At 50.5% G+C, this 15,032-nt stretch overlaps 1 protein-coding gene across 2 annotated transcripts; it reads right to left on the bottom strand.

The window, feature by feature from the left end:
* Positions 1-2,653: 2,653 nt before the first annotated feature.
* On the bottom strand, positions 2,654-14,284 carry ODF3 (outer dense fiber of sperm tails 3). Of its 2 annotated transcripts, XM_003774216.3 has the most exons (7): positions 14,133-14,284; positions 13,214-13,341; positions 12,268-12,468; positions 11,950-12,051; positions 3,760-3,881; positions 3,164-3,304; positions 2,844-3,030 (listed from the first exon to the last, which is right to left on the bottom strand). In XM_003774216.3, exons 2-7 carry the CDS (start codon positions 13,320-13,322, stop codon positions 2,941-2,943), a joined length of 765 nt encoding a protein of 254 aa, XP_003774264.1. In that variant the 5' UTR covers positions 13,323-13,341; positions 14,133-14,284; the 3' UTR covers positions 2,844-2,940. The 2 variants fall into 2 exon arrangements, with proteins under 2 accessions (XP_031798624.1, XP_003774264.1); XM_031942764.1 differs by lacking the exon at positions 3,760-3,881 and having other exon boundaries at positions 2,654-3,030.
* Between the last annotated feature and the right edge of the window lie 748 nt (positions 14,285-15,032).

Below are 15,032 nucleotides of genomic sequence, written 5' to 3'. Positions count from 1 at the left end.
CAAAGAATGGCTGCATAGTGGAGGCTTCCAGTAACAGACCAGTGACTGGCCGAGTCCTGCCAAAATTGTAGGCTGTTATTAAAGGTTGCCTTGGAAAATGAAGTGTCTACACAGCACCAGCAAACAGCCTTTCCAGAACAACAGTGCCTTTCCTATTGTGACCACCCTGGTTGGTCAGGAGCATAATGTGAAGTTTGACTTTTGTCAAAGTAGTTTTATAAAATTTCATTCTGTTTGTTCTTTTGGGAAAGATTTAGAGATGTGGTTTCAGAAGTGGATCCAATGAGCAATGTGTGGTATGATCTCTACCTTGGCCCTGAGCAATTTTCACATTTTTATCAGTGGCAGCAATGCTTACTGAATTTGTGCATAACACAAAAGTGGGAGAGTTAACACACTGGTCGGTGAACTTGGATTAAAGCCCTGGCTGAATCTAAGCAAATGGAATATATTTTACATGTTTCCAAAAATCAATTTCATGTAAGATGGGAGAGGTAAAGGTGGTTTGGTTAGCAGTTTGTGGGAGTTGGAGTGGACTGAAAGCTTGTTATGAAACATACCATTAGTGTATTATGGTTGCCCCAAAGCTCATAAGGCTTCATCATGAGAACCATACCTCCAGAATTAAATCGAGTAAGAGCTCCTAGCCTCTTGTCCTCCCCAAGAACATCAACATGTGCTTCTAGATGTAGGATCTCAGGAAATGTACAGAAATGTGCATTTTCAAAGTGGAATATGATTTCTCATTGGAGGGCGGTCTTTGAGCTGAAGCTGGTTGGAAGCTTGACAGGGATGTTTAATGAGATCTCCTGTTCAGATACAAGTTGGACTAGACAACTCTGGAAACTGACAGTCTTGTGATTCCAAGCACAGCACACCCCCAAAGGAGGACATGCTTAGCTGAAGGATAGGATCAAGGTAGGTGGTGTAGCAAGAGTTGATAGATGAACTAGATTCCAAGCACAAGGAATCATCTCTGAACGGGCGGCAGAAACAACTTGAAATCCCAGATGAGTGAGTGAGGGGTCGGCACAACTTTTGAGGCATCTGGATTGCCACCTGGCCCAGATGAGCTACATCCTTGGGGCTCAGAGAACTGTGAGCTACGATTTCCAAAATTTGCTATGATAAGAGTGCTGGTTTGGAGGGACGGGCTTGAATCCCACAGACCTGTGTCTGGAGTGGCTCTAACTTCTCCAATCTTCTGTTTTCTCATTGTAAAATGTAGGATGATACTTTTACTATTAACCTGACCTTGTGAAGAATAAAGATCAACTAAGCTGAAGGTGCTATGTACATGTAGTGGTGGGGGTGGTAACCCTGGCAAATGAGAGGGACAGAAGTTATGTAAGAAAGCAAATAAAACAATCTGCAGATTGCAGGATCTGCAGATTGTAGGCCAGAGAGTTTCATTTTGATTCCTGGAAAAATTCTGATATTAAAGGGATGGCTAGTAAATATCTAGAAAAGGAACCTTTGTATCTAGAATAGAAAAGGAGCCTGGCTAGTGAATGTCTAGAAAAGGAACCTTTATATCTAGAATAGAAAAGGAACCTGGCTGGTGAATATCTAGAAAAGGAACCTTAAACAAAGAATCTGCTCCCATCACAAACTGAGAACGTGGGAATGCTACTGATAGCCTTCATCTAGACTTTGGCCAAGTGTTCAACTCGAATCAGGAGGAGTGAGAGGGGTTTGGAACTGGTTGGGGGACCAGACCTGCAGAGTAGTCATTATTGTCAGCTTGGAAAGAGGCCTCCAGCGAAGGTCCCCCATCCCCACGCCCCAGCCCTGGGGTTTCTGCTCTGCTCTGTGGAATATATTCATCAATGCTTGGAGAAAGGCAGGGTAGCTCATCAAGTTTGCAGATGGTAGCTGTAAGCTGGGAGGGAGAGCTAAGGCGCTGGACTTAGCGGACTTTAAAGTCCCACACAAAGAGCCCCAACACTGACTGGCCCCTGTAAGCTGAGGGAGACACAGCTAGAGAACAATTCATCCAAAGGAGGAGAGAGAATTTTGGTGGAGTGTGAACCGAGGATGTATTGCTGAGAGGGAGAAAGAGAGGGAGAGGCAGAGAGAGGTCCCCTAAGACAGGTCACTCTGGGCTCTGCTAGAATTACAGACTGCACTGAGGTTGGCTCATGAAGTAGGGCTCAGGACCCTCCTCAGGAAGCTGGGCTGCAGTAGGGGGAGTTACCTCCTGGCTTTGGAAAGGCTGCTTCACCCTAGAGGCTGGAACTCCCAGGAGGAGGCAGAGGCCAGCTCGATGTAAGGGACTGTGGTGGCCTCGGGAGGGAGGGGGCTCCTGCTGCTGGAGGTCTCCCAACAATGGCCACTTCTGGGGGGCTCAGAGGCCCCCCCACCGTAGGTCCCTTCTGATGCCCTTGGAGGACTCTTCAGGTGCTTTACACTAGGGAAGCAGAGGAGGAGGGACTGCTAGCACCAACCAGCCAACTTCCCACTTCCCCTAGCACTGTGCCAGGCCAGGGAGGCTTCCTTCTCCTTCCAGGAGCAGCCTGGGGACACCGGGTTCCCTTTGGGGCTCAGCAGCTGGCCAGGGGACTTGCCTGCTCTTTCTCAGGCCTGAGGCAAAGGTTCTGTCAGGTGGGAGGTTGGAGGGGCAACCTGACCATCAGCAGACTTAGCCACCACAGCAGATATAATGGGTGATTTATTAAACATCCAGGCACAGCAGGAAACAGGATTAATAAACATAAACTCCGTCATAGAAAAAAATAAATGACATTCACAGTTTCTTCGCAAGCTGGCCCCGTCCCAGGGTGCCCTGCGGCCAAAACTGTCACCTGATTGAAAGGAGGAGAAGTCTCTGATCACCTGCAGAGGCTCTCCATCCGATAAAAGGCAAATCTGTTGACAGAAGGATCATGATGGTGCCTGGGGGGTGCCCCGAACAACTTGCCCCCAGGCTTGGAGGAGGGCCTACTCCACGTCCAGGATGAGCGGGGTCATGTAGTCGGAATGCTTGATTCCAAAACTGAGGAAGGGGGCGGTGGGCTTGTTCATCGTCACCTGGAGGGCGCAGAGAAAGACCGGCCTGTGAGATCCTGGCCTCCCCCCCCCCCCCCCGCCCCCGGCTTGTGAAGTCCTGGCCCCCAGCCCCACCCCACCCCAGACCCCGCGCGAGGCCCCCCGGCCCCCAAACCTTCTCGGGGCTGTGAGCGCCCGGCCCCGGCTTCATCGTCTTGTCCCCTACGGCCTCGATTCGGGCAGCCATGGTGTACTGTGGGGCCTTGTACTTCACCACCTGAATATCGGTCTGGCGATACGCAGCAGGGCCTGGGGTCTGGGGGAAGAGAGAGAACCCGGAGGGATTGGCAGCCCAGGCGCCCTGCCCGGGGAGCTCCGCTCTGGGGCTCGGGAGGGCCCTGGCTTTTGGTGGGGGGCTACACTGGCTCCTGCTGACTCCTCTCCAGTGATGGGAGAAGGGTTGGAGGTGACCCCCTCAGAGGGCCAGACCCCGAAGTGCTGATGTGTATGTGCGAAGGGGGGGTGTGTGAGGGGGCGCGTGCGCATGGACGTTCCCAGCCTAACAAGCAGGGGAGCAGAGTGCCGCAGTGGCGACGGGGGTCCTCTCCATCGGAAGGCAGACTGCGGGCCCTGCCGTGGGGACACAACTCGGTAGTTCCCGCCACCCATCGGCCCCTAAAGCGGGAGCGGGAAGCTGAGGCCAGCTGGAGCCCAGTCGGTGGCCAGTGGACCAGAGGCACGCTGGGGGAAACTCGGAGGGGAAACGCTTGCCTTGTGAAGGTCCTGGCTGAATCCGCCCAGGGTGCTCCGGCCCTTGATGGAGAAGGAGGGCTGGGAGACTTTGCCCACAGTGTGCGGTCCCATCACCATTGGCAGCATGTACGCCGCCGGACCTGGGGGAGCAGAGACCAGAGGCTTCGCCGCGCTCACGGGAGAGCCGGCTCCCGCCTCCCCGCCGACGGCCCTCCGCCCCTGCCCTCAGCGCTGCACTGACACTTGTATGAGAAGACCTTTCATTGAGCGTGAGCTCCGCTGTCCAGACTTTAGCTCCAAGAGGTGCAGGAGCCCATGGGGGGAAAGTTAGGGTGAGCGGGTTCTCACCCAGAGAGAGTAGCCAGCGCGGGGTGCAAGTGCCGGGACCTCTCCCAGCGGGGGATCAAGAAGGGGAGAGCCGGGAGGGCTCTGCCCGCACTCCGGGTCTGCGGAGAATGCGGGAGAAGGCCTAAAAACTGATTGGACTAGGGCGCTCTGGAGGGTGGGAAGGAATGGAGAATCAAGTTCTGGAGTCAGTCAACAAACGAGAATGAAGCTGGTGCCCACTCTGGGCTAGGCACGGTGCCAAGCACGGGATGCCAGGAGAGGCAAGACAGCCCTCCTGTGGGGAAGTGGGGAAGACAACGTGCAGACTAGTGGGTACAACTTGGAGATAACCGAGGAAAGAGGAGAGGGGGAGGGAGAACCTCCATGGGGGAGTGGGCTGTACTTCAGAGAAGGATCCCACCTGAGAGGCCGAGGATTCAAGGGGGAGAACCAGGAGTGAGCAGAGTCCCAAGAACTCAGAAGAGGGGATCATGAAGAAGAGGATGCCGGCTGATGTCCAAGGCTGCAGAGGAGTGAGAGGTGAGGCACTTAGTGCAGGTGGGTCTCCTGAATGTCTAAGCTAAAAAGGGAGGAGGGAGATGGCAAGAGAGCTGGTGGGGATGGAGAAGACACCGGCGTTCGTAGGCAGCAGGGAAAGATTGAGGATTTTTTTCTCTCTCAATATATTTTTATTTATTTTGTTAACTATTACATGTAATTTTAAAAATTAAAAATTTTGTTTTTTAAATATTGAGTTCCAAATTCTCCCTTCTCCCTCTCCTTTCCCCCTTCTTTGAGCAGGCAAACAATTTGAGATAAGTCATGTACATGAAGTCATGCAAAAGCTTTCTATATTAGCCATGTAACAAAACCAAACACAAACAACAAAAAACCAAACCAAAACCAGCAACAACAAGAAAGATTTAAATAGTCTGCTTCAATCTTCATTCAGAGGCCGTCAGTTCTAGCTCTGGAGATGGGCAGCATTTTTTTTGATCATGAGTCTATAATTGTCTTGGGTCATTCTATTGCTGAGAATAGCTAAGTCATTTACAAGTAATCACCGTACGCTCTTGCTGTCACTGTGTACAATGTTCTCCTGGTTCTGCTCAATTCATTCTGCATCAGTTCATGCCAGTCTTTCCAAATTTTTCTGAAATTATCCTGCTTATTATTGCTTATAGCACAAATATTCTTCCATCACAACTTGTTCAGTCATTCCCCAAACTATAGATATCTCCTCAATTCTTTATCATCCCTAAAAGAGCTACAGCTATTTTTTGTACATTTTTCCTTTTCCTTTGATCTCTAGGATACAGACCCAGTGGTAGTATTGCTGCATATGCAGTTTTCTAGCCCATTGAGCTAGGAGTGTTTTCCAGAATAGATGGACCTGTTCAAAACTACATCAACATTGCATCAGCGTCCCAGTTTTCCCACATCCCTCTAATATTTATCACTTCCCTGTTCTGCCAATCTGATAGGTATGACGTAGGACCTCAGAGGTCATTTTATTTGAATTTCTCTAATCAATAATGAATAAGAGCATATTTTAATATGACTACAGGTAGCTTTGATTTCTTTGTCTGAAAATTGCCTGTTCCTAGTCTTTGATCATTTAGCAATTGGAGCATGACATATAGATTTGACTCAGTTCTCTATATATTTGAGAAATGATTTGGCCTTTATCAGAAAAATCTTGCTCTAAAACTTCCTACCTACTCCCCCCCCCTCCCAATTTTCTGCTTCCCTTCTAATCTTGGCTATATTGGTTTTATTTATGCAAAAACTTTAATGTGATCATAATTCATTTTTGTATCTTTTAATGCTCTGTCTATTGGTCAGTACAAAAATTTTATAATCCCTCAATTTGCTTATGTTATCACCCTTTACATATAAATGAACTACTCATTTTGACCTTATCTTGGTGTGAGATCTTGTTCTACATCTAGTTTCTGCCATTCTGTTTTTTAGGTTTCTCAGTAAGTTTTGTTAAATGGAGAATTCTTATCTTCAAATCTGGAGGTTTTGAGTTTATCAAACTCAAGGTGGCTATAGTCATTTTATTAGTGTATCTTGTATAACTAATCTAGTCTACTGATTCACTACTTTGTTTCTTAGCCAATACCAGATTGTTTTGATGATTGCTATTTTATAATGCAATTTGAGGTCTGGTTTGGGTAAACCATGTTCCTTCACATTTTAAAAAATTCTTTTGATATTCTCGATTATTCTTCCAGATGAATTTTGTTATATATTTTTTCTAGCTGTATAGAATAATTTTTAGTACTTTGGTATGGCACCGATAAGCAAACTGATTTAGAATTGTCATTTTTATTATAGTCTTGCCTATAGGCCTATAGGCCTATCCATGAGCAATTGATATTTTCATATCCTGCAACTTTGCTAAAGTTGTTAATTACTTCAAGAAGCTTTTTAGTTGACTTGTTGGGACTCATCAGCAAATGGTGATACATTTTGTTTCCTTGTTGCCTATTCTAATTCCTTCAATTTCTTTTTCTTCTTTCATTTTGAAAGTTAACATTTCTGGTAATATTAATAGAATTGCTAGGCCATCCTTGTTTCACCCCTGATTTTACTAAGAAGGTTTCTTGCTTATCCTCATTACAAATAATGCTTGCTGATGGTTTTAGATAGATATATTTAGATTTAAGGAAAACTTCATTTGTTCCAATACTTTCTAGAGTTTTTAATCCAAATGAGTGCTGTATTTGTTTTATCAAAGTTTTTTTTTCTATTATCTATTGAGATAATCATAATTTTTTGTTTATATGTTATTTATTTATATGTTCTTGTCTTATTTATATGATCAATTGTGGTAATAGTTTTCCTAATATTGATCCAGCCTTGCATTGCTGATAAAAATCCCACCTCATCATAATAGATGATCTTTGTGATACATCATGGTAATCTCTTTGCTAGTATTTTATTTAACATTTTTGCAGTAATATTCATTAGGGAAATTTGTCTATAGTTTTCTTTCCCTGTTTAAGTTCTTCCTGGGTTAGGTATCAGTACCCTACTTGGGTTGTAAAAGGAATTTGATAGAATCCTTCGACTATTTTCCAAATATTTTATATAGTATTAGAATTAATTGTTCTTCATGAAGTATACATGTATATTAGATTGTTTACTGTCTTGGGGAAGGAGAAGAAAAGGGAGGGAAAGAGAAAAATCTGGAACTCAAAAATCTTACAAAAATGAATGCTAAAAATTATTTATATAATTGGAAAAGAAAAAGTCTATTAAGTGCAAAAGATTTTTTCATTAAATGTTTGGTAGAATTCATTTGGGAATCCATCTGGTGCTAGGGATTTTTTTTTTCCTTAGGAAGCTCATTTATATTTAGTTTAATTTCTTTTTCTAAAATGGGGTTATTTCCTCTTCTGTTAATCTGAGCAATTTATATTCTTGTTAAGTATTTATGCAATTCATATAGACTGTCAGATTTATTTGCAGATAATTGGACAAAATAGCTCCTGATAATTGCTTTAATTTCATCTTCATTGAAAGTAAATTCACTCTTTTCATTTTTGATACCAGTAATTTGGTTTTCTTTTTTTTAAATCACATTAACTAAGAGTTTATTTTGTCCATTTTTCCCCCATAGAACCAGCTCCTAATTGTCTTTATTATCTATTGGTTTTCTTTCAGTTTTTCTAATAGGTTTCTGAGATTGAAGATCAATGAGAGTGGAGATAGTAGAGGGGGCAGTGTGTCTGAGAAGAGAGCTTGAGATGGACTGAGAGAGTCAGATCACTTGTACAGGTAGCCAGAGGTTTGCCTTGGCAAGGACAAGGGCCACTTCTTCCAATGAAAGGGGCAGAAGGAGGAGAAGCAGAAGGCATTGAGATTAGAACTAGGAGACCACCATGCCAGTGATGAAGAAAACTGCTGATTAGAGGAGCTGTTGGGGCTGCTCAGGGAGCTCTGTCCAGGAAGAGAGGGGCCCAGAGCTCAAGGAAGGGGAGCCCTGGACAGGACAAGTGGGCTTGGAGTTTGTGAGCTCTTTGGTTCTGAGTCCACCCAGGGAAAAGGAGGTGCATGGCGACCGACTGGCCACTTGCTGCTGGGCTCTTTTCTCCTCCCGACCCAAGAGAGATGTCTCAAGACTGATCAGGACAGAATGAAATGTTCCAGCTAAGGAACTTGAGAAGCCGGAAGTAAGAGAAGACTGGGGGAGCTGAAATGGCCACTTCCAGGAACATGAAAGAACCAGCCATTTGGCCAGAAGGACTCCTTCCAGACCCAACTCATCTCACTTATTTTTATTGGTTTGGTGCGAAAGTCCTGTGGAGAGCCAACTCGTGGTCATTAACTATCAGTGGCCACTGGGAAGGTGGTCTCTCTCTGCTCAACACTGGCGTCAGTCACTGGGTAAAAGGCAGAGATGGCCCCTTACCCAACTGGCCAGGGACTATGCAAGGGACTGACAAGGATTCAAAAACATCTTGAAAAGGGGTTAATACTTTAGCCAAATCTAGAAAGATCATATCTAGAAGAGGTAACTGAAAAGCCTCCCCCTTGGGCGTTAAAATCGACCTCATGTAAAGATTTGATGGGTCTCAAGTTTGTGGGAGAAATGCAGCATCCTCCTCTTGCCTCTTACTTCCATGTCCGGTCCCCCCCCAATCTGGTAGAGAAGGGGTCAGACATCCTCATCAACTTCGCCTGACATGGGGAGCAAGCCAGCCTAGTCAATACAATAAGGTGGGGGTAGGTGGAGGAGAGAGAGAGAGGGAAAGAGAGAAGGCAAGAGAGAGGCAGGGAGAGAGAGACAGGCAGGGGAGGAGGGAAAGAAAGAGGGAGACAGAGACAAAGAGACAGGGGGAAGTGAGACAGAGAGAGGGAGGGAAAGAGACAGACAGGGAGAGAAAGACAGATGGGGGGGGGAAGAAAAAGAGGGAGAAAGAGACAGAGAAAGAGAGAGAGGGAAAGAGAGACAGGGAGAGAGAGAGACAGATGGGGAAAGAGACAGAGACAGACACAGACAGAGACACAGAGAGGAAAAGAGAAAGAGATCCACACAGAAAGACACACAGACACAGAGAGGAGAGATAAAGTGAGATACAGAGACAGAGAGGAAGAACAGAGGGACAGGGAGGGAAGGAGAGGAAGAAAAGGAGAGGGATGGAGGGGGAAAGGAAAGAGAGGGAGAAGGAGAGACAGATGGGGGGAGAGAAAGAGGGAGAGATACAGAGACAGAAACAGAGAAAGAGAGATGGGGTGGGGGAAGAGAAAGAGGGAGAGAGAGAGACAGGGAGAGAGAGATAGACAGGGTGAAGAGAGAGAGAGATTGAGAAAGACAGAAATAGAGACACAGAGACACTCAGACAGAGAAAGAGAGAAAGACATACACACACGGAGAGACAGAGAGGAGAGAGAAAGTAAGAGACAGAGAGAAGAACAGAGGGTCAGGGACAGGGAGGGAAGGAGAGGAGAAAAGGAGAGAGAGGGAGGGGGAAAAGGAGAGGGGGAGAAGGAGAGACACGGGGGGAGAAGAGAAAGAGGGAGAGAGAAAAAGAGAGACAGGGAGAGAGAGAGACAGATAGGGGGAAGAGACAGAGAGAGAGACCGAGAAAGACAGAAACAGACACAGAGACACAGAGAGAGAAAAAGAGAAAGAGACATACACACAGAGAGACAGAGAGGAGAGATAAAGTGAGAGACAGAGACAGGAAGAAGAGAGGGATGGGGAGAGGGAGGGAAGGAGAGGAAGAAAAGGAGAGGAAGGAAGGGGAAAAGGAGAGGGAGAAGGAGAGACAGAGGGAGAGGCTGAGAGACAGAGAGATAGAGAGAAGGAGAGACAGACGGGGAAGAGACAGAGACAGAAGAGAGATATAGAGTGAGAGAGACAGATACAGAGACACACAGAGAGAGACAGAGAGGGAAAAAGAGAGAGAAACAGACTGATGCTCACAGACAGAGAGAGCGACAGCCTAGAAGAGGACCCATGGCTAACTCCTGGCAGAGCATCTGAAGAAAGAATTAGGAATAGCGGCTGAAGAGTGGGCAGCAGCAGCCAGGAAGGGAGAGGAGAGTGCTCTGGCTATCGAGGGGTCTAGAAGAGTGAGGCTTTCCTGGAAGGTCCCGGGCTTTCCTCATGAAAGAAAGTATCTACACCCAGCTCGGGGAACTCGGCACCCTGTATCCGGAGTGCTGTGCCCACTCTGTGCCGGGCCGCTTTGCTAAGAGCCAGAGGCACAAAACAAGGGAATGTCCCGGCCTGGGTCTGCTGGGGGAGCCGGCTGGAAACGGACAGGAACTGGCGGAGAATGCAGTGGATTCAGGGGCTGAAGAAGGGCTTCCAGCAAAAGGTGGGGCTTGGGCTGGGACTTCAGGGAGCAGGGTGGGCAGCGGCGGAGCCCTCCAGGGGGCCCGAGAGGATGCTGGGGGCCGAGCGTTTCTTGCTGGCGACATTGGCCAGGAGTGTGTGCCCAGGGGTAAGAAGCCTGGAATGGCGGAAGGGGCGGCTTCTGAAGGGGTTTAAGGCCACACTGTGTTCTAAAGTTGATCCTGGCCATGGGGAGTCATTGAAGGGGTGGGTAACATGATCAGCCTTACTCGGAGTAAAATCGCTTTGGTGGCGAATGCGAGATGGACAGAGGGGAGGGGGAGACAAGGGCAGGCAGACTGGCAGCTGGTCCAGGTGAGAGGGTGAGGGCCAGCTCCAGAGTGGGAGCGAGGGCAGCTGGGGAGCTGAAAGCCTGAGGCCCAGAGCTGAAGTCCCCAGGAGAGGCTTTGAAGGGCAAGGTCCTCTGCCTGTCGGGGGAGACCAGATTGGAAGCCAGAAGGACGGGAAGAATGGGGACTCTTCCTATACAGTGACCCAGAGTATGTGCAGAGTTTAGGGGAAAGAGCCTGAGTTTGTTTTGGACAAGTTAGCTTTTAAGGTGGGCCAAGCAAGGTGGTTGTTCTAGTTCAGTGGGGAGACCCTGGGCCGCTCTCCCCAGAGACCTAGCATCCGGTGACCCAGCTCAGCTCTGCCTCGGATGGTTCTGTCACCCCTTGAAACTGCAGAGCCGCCTGGTTCCCCCACTCTTGTCCCTCCATGTTGGTCCTGTCCACTCGACCTTTAACTTTTCTCTCTCGTTCTCTCCCCCCCCCCCAGCTGTGCCCAGCTATAGCCCCGGCCACATCCCGGCCTTGCTCAAAGGTGGAGCTTCTTGTTGCCTGTGTGACCGCGTCCTCCGGCTTGAGGACCTCCATTGGCTGTAGTTGTTACTTTCTGCATCCTTAATTGCAAAAACCTCCTTCTTCCCTATTCTGCCTTCACACAAATCCTACCCCCCCTCCCCATCCCTTTACAAGTGATGCACCCCGACCCAGAACGCCCTCCTTTTCCCCTTCTCAGAAACCCTTCAGAAGTGCGCTTCCTCCAGGAAGCCTTCAGAGTTCCTCTCTGCTTTTCGAGCCATGTGAATGGCACACTTGGCAAGGATTATTGCAATGAGCATTGGCCAAACCTGGATCTCCTCTGGAGAAAGAGGCCCCTGCTCCTGGCTGAGTCTGCGGCTCTCTTCTTATTTTGTGGTCTTCATGTACTTACAAGCCACAGGACTAGGCATACAGCAGGTGCTCAATCAGTGCGTGTGATCTCCCTTCTCCTCCCTCCTCCTCTTCTCTGTCTCCTCTCCCTCCTCTCCCCTTTCATCTTTTGTCTCTCTTACTTCTCTCTCCTTTTTCTCTCCTCTCCCTCCCTCCCCTTCCTTCCCTTCTTCCTCCTTCTCTCTCTCTCCCTCCCCCTTCCTTCCCTTCTTTCTCCCCTTTCTTCCCCTCTCTTCTCTCCCCCTCCCCTTCCCTCCTTTCTCCTCTCTGCCTCAGTTTTTGGGGTCCCTTCCTCCGGGCTCCCGGGCTGACCTGGGGTGCTGTCTACACGGAAGGACTTGGTCCTGGCAGAGATGGAGTGGCTGGGCGCTGAGTTGAACACGTATTTGATGGATTTCTCCGGAGAATATTCTCCTATAAGGGAAGAATAGGAACAACAGCCCCTGTTTATGGAGCGCCTTGAGGGGGGCAAGGGCCTCCTTGGGAGACCGCAAGCATTTGCAGACCCCAAAATGAGACTCTGAGGAGTTTGGGGGAGGTTGAAGCGGGCACAGGAGTGGTTCAAGAGCCAGAGAAAGGGTGCCCAGAGAGGGGCCTCCCAAAACGTTGGCCACCCCGAGGGTCACTCACCAGGGCCTGGCGTGGCGATGGTCTTGGCCTCGTAGCGCCCCAGGATAGAGTAGGCAGGCCCCATGTCCCTGCCCGTGCGGAGAATCTTGGGGTTCACACTGTAGCGGGGCCCGGGGGAGTAGTTTTCGGCCAGGATTGTGGGGGCCCCACGGAAGCTGTAGGCGGGGGCCCGCGGCTTGGTTGGGGTGTGCTTCACGAAACCTGCGAATTGGGATGGGGGCAGAGAATTGCACTCGCCCTCCTTTGTGCCCTTTGCTCCCTTTGCTCAGTGACTCTAATGGTCTTGAGCCCCCCAAAAAAGCTGGGTACAGACACTCTGGAGAGGGTTAGGGGGAGTGGGGAGAAGAGATCTGTGCTTGGGAGAGAGCCTTCCCATGGCAGGACTCCCTTAGGTGCCAGAAGGAGCGAAGCCTTTCTTTGGAGAGGAACTTTCGTGCTCAGGACCCTTCTTTCTCTGTTTTGTTTTGTTTTTTTTTCCAAATACAAGTCGGGAAAGTTTTCCACATTCACCTTCACTGACCCTCCTGTTCCAGCGTTTTCTCCCTCCCTTCCCTCCTTCCCTTCCTCCTCCCCCTCCCCTAGATGACAAGCGCTCCGTTATAGGTTAAACGGGAGCAGACAGATTTCCAAACCCATCATATTGCACAAGAAAAATCAGATCAAAAGGGAAAAACACGAGAAAGGAAAAGAACCCAGCGGGCAACGGCAACAGGGTGAAAATCCCTGCTGGAGCCCTGCTCCAGCTCCACATTCCCTCTCTTTCCATCCAAGGCCGTTGGAATTACGCTGAATCCCAGCATTGCCTGGAAGGGCTGAGTCCAGGCCCCTTCTCTGGGCCTTTTCCATCTCCTTTGTCCTTCCCACCAGGGATCCCCTGAGCTCGAGTCCTGCCGAGAAGCCTCCCTCTCCCTCAGCCCCACCTTGCACTTGTCCTGCCTCTGGCTACCTGTGGTTCCTGGGATCATGTACTTGGGGCCCGGGCTGGTGTACAGGGCCATGATGGGCCCCCGAGGGTGGTGGGGCCTCCAGGAGCCCACCCATAAATCTTCAGTCATGGTGTCCTCTGTAGGGTTTCTGAGGGAAGAAAGAGGAGGGTGTTAGTTCTGGAGTTGGGGCCCGAGGGTCCTGGAGGTGTTGGGGGGCCCTGGAATGGGGAGGCCCTGAGCCACGGCCCACAGTTCACAGACATGTTCTAGAGCCCGCTTCTGGGCAGGGGGCAGGGGGCAAGGGGGACCCACCCCAAAGAGAGAAAGGGGCTTAGGAAAGATTGGATATGGGGTGGGGAGGGAGGTCTGTGGTGGGGGCACCTCCCGTTGGTGCTGCTGATTAGATCCCTCCCCAAGGAAAAGAGGGGAAGCTGAATGAGGAGGGGGAGGCGGGAGTTGGGGGAGCAATGCCCACTGCGGAGAGGAGAGGGTGCTGACTGGGGGAGAGCTGCCTGGCCTGTTCTCCCCAGCACTGGTATGGGCTGTGGGGGTGCAGGAGCCCCTGGCTCAGCCCCCTGGCCCCCTGCCCTGCCCCCCCCCCCCAGCCCTCTGGTGCCTCAGTCCTGCTTGCCGAGCCCACTTCCGCTCCTTCTATGGGATCCCGGCCCTGAAGCTTGGTGAAGGGCCAGGGAGAAGTGCCCCCCACCCCCTCTGTCTGGGCCAACACCCCCAAATCAGGACTGGGAGATGAGCGCCCCCAAGAACCAGGGGCCTGCACCCTCTACGGTCTGGTCCAGCTCTTGGGCTGTCACTCTAAGGTCCCGAGTCTAACGGAGACCCTGAGCCCTCCCCCATGGCCGTCTCTGCCGGAGCCTTTCCAGTGAGAGCAAGGGAACCTCTTCTCCAGCAGTTGCTGTGCACGTCGGGACTGGAACTCACCTCTCTGGTCCCAGGGAAGGTTAGGATTAGGCAGCTCTAGTCTCATCCAGGTCCCACCCAGGTCCCGTCACTCAGCTCCCCCTCCAGTATCCACCGACTGGGACATCTAGCCCCTCGCTCTCGGCCACCTGGGGACCTCCGAACAATCTAGCGCTAGGTAATGCCCCCGAGTTCTAGAACCCACCTTTGTGTGATGGAGACAAGGTCCTCCTGGGGAGAGTTCCTGGCACCCGGGGGCTCCAGAGAGAGGGCCTGGGGCAGGCAGCGCCTCTGCCTCTGAGGGCCAGCCTCCCCCTTGCCAGTTTCTCGCCGCTCCTCGGGCTCCGTAGAAGGAAGGGGGGGGGGGGCGAGTTTAAGGAGAGCATGGGGAATGAAAGTCCAGGCTTAGCCTGACCAGCGCAGCTCAGCCAACTCAGCCCAGCCCAGCCAAGCCAGGCCCAGGCCAGACCAAACCAAACCAGGCCCAGCCCAGCCAGGCCCAAGCCAGCTAAGAATGAATTTAGGGATAAAGAGAGTGGCTGAGGATTTAGGCATTAAGAGGGAGAAGAAAGCACCAGGCCTGGAGCCTGGGCAGAGGGAAGCTGGCAGCCTCCAGGCAGTTGTGCCATCTCCACTCCTTGCCTGGGCCAGCCTGTGCAGCCTCCCCCTTCAGGCTGGCTTTTTCCTTGGCAGCTGCCGCTGCCCCAGGAACCACTACACCCCTGGAAGGCCCAAGTGCCTCTGACCCTACCCAGGCCTTCCTTCAGGAGAGTGTTAGTCAGCTAGGGGCAGGAGGGCTGGTGAGGCTGGGCTCTCTGCCCAGGACCCCAGGTCAGGGGGTGACAGCTGCTATCTTAGACTAGCCTGACCCCAGATCCCAAACCCCAGACCCCAGGTCCCAGGTCCCAGATCTCAAACCCC

This window comes from Sarcophilus harrisii, chromosome 6, assembly GCF_902635505.1.
Source record: "Sarcophilus harrisii chromosome 6, mSarHar1.11, whole genome shotgun sequence".
In the NCBI taxonomy this organism is placed as follows: Eukaryota; Metazoa; Chordata; class Mammalia; order Dasyuromorphia; family Dasyuridae; genus Sarcophilus; species Sarcophilus harrisii.
This window is presented reverse-complemented; position numbering and strand designations above follow the sequence as displayed.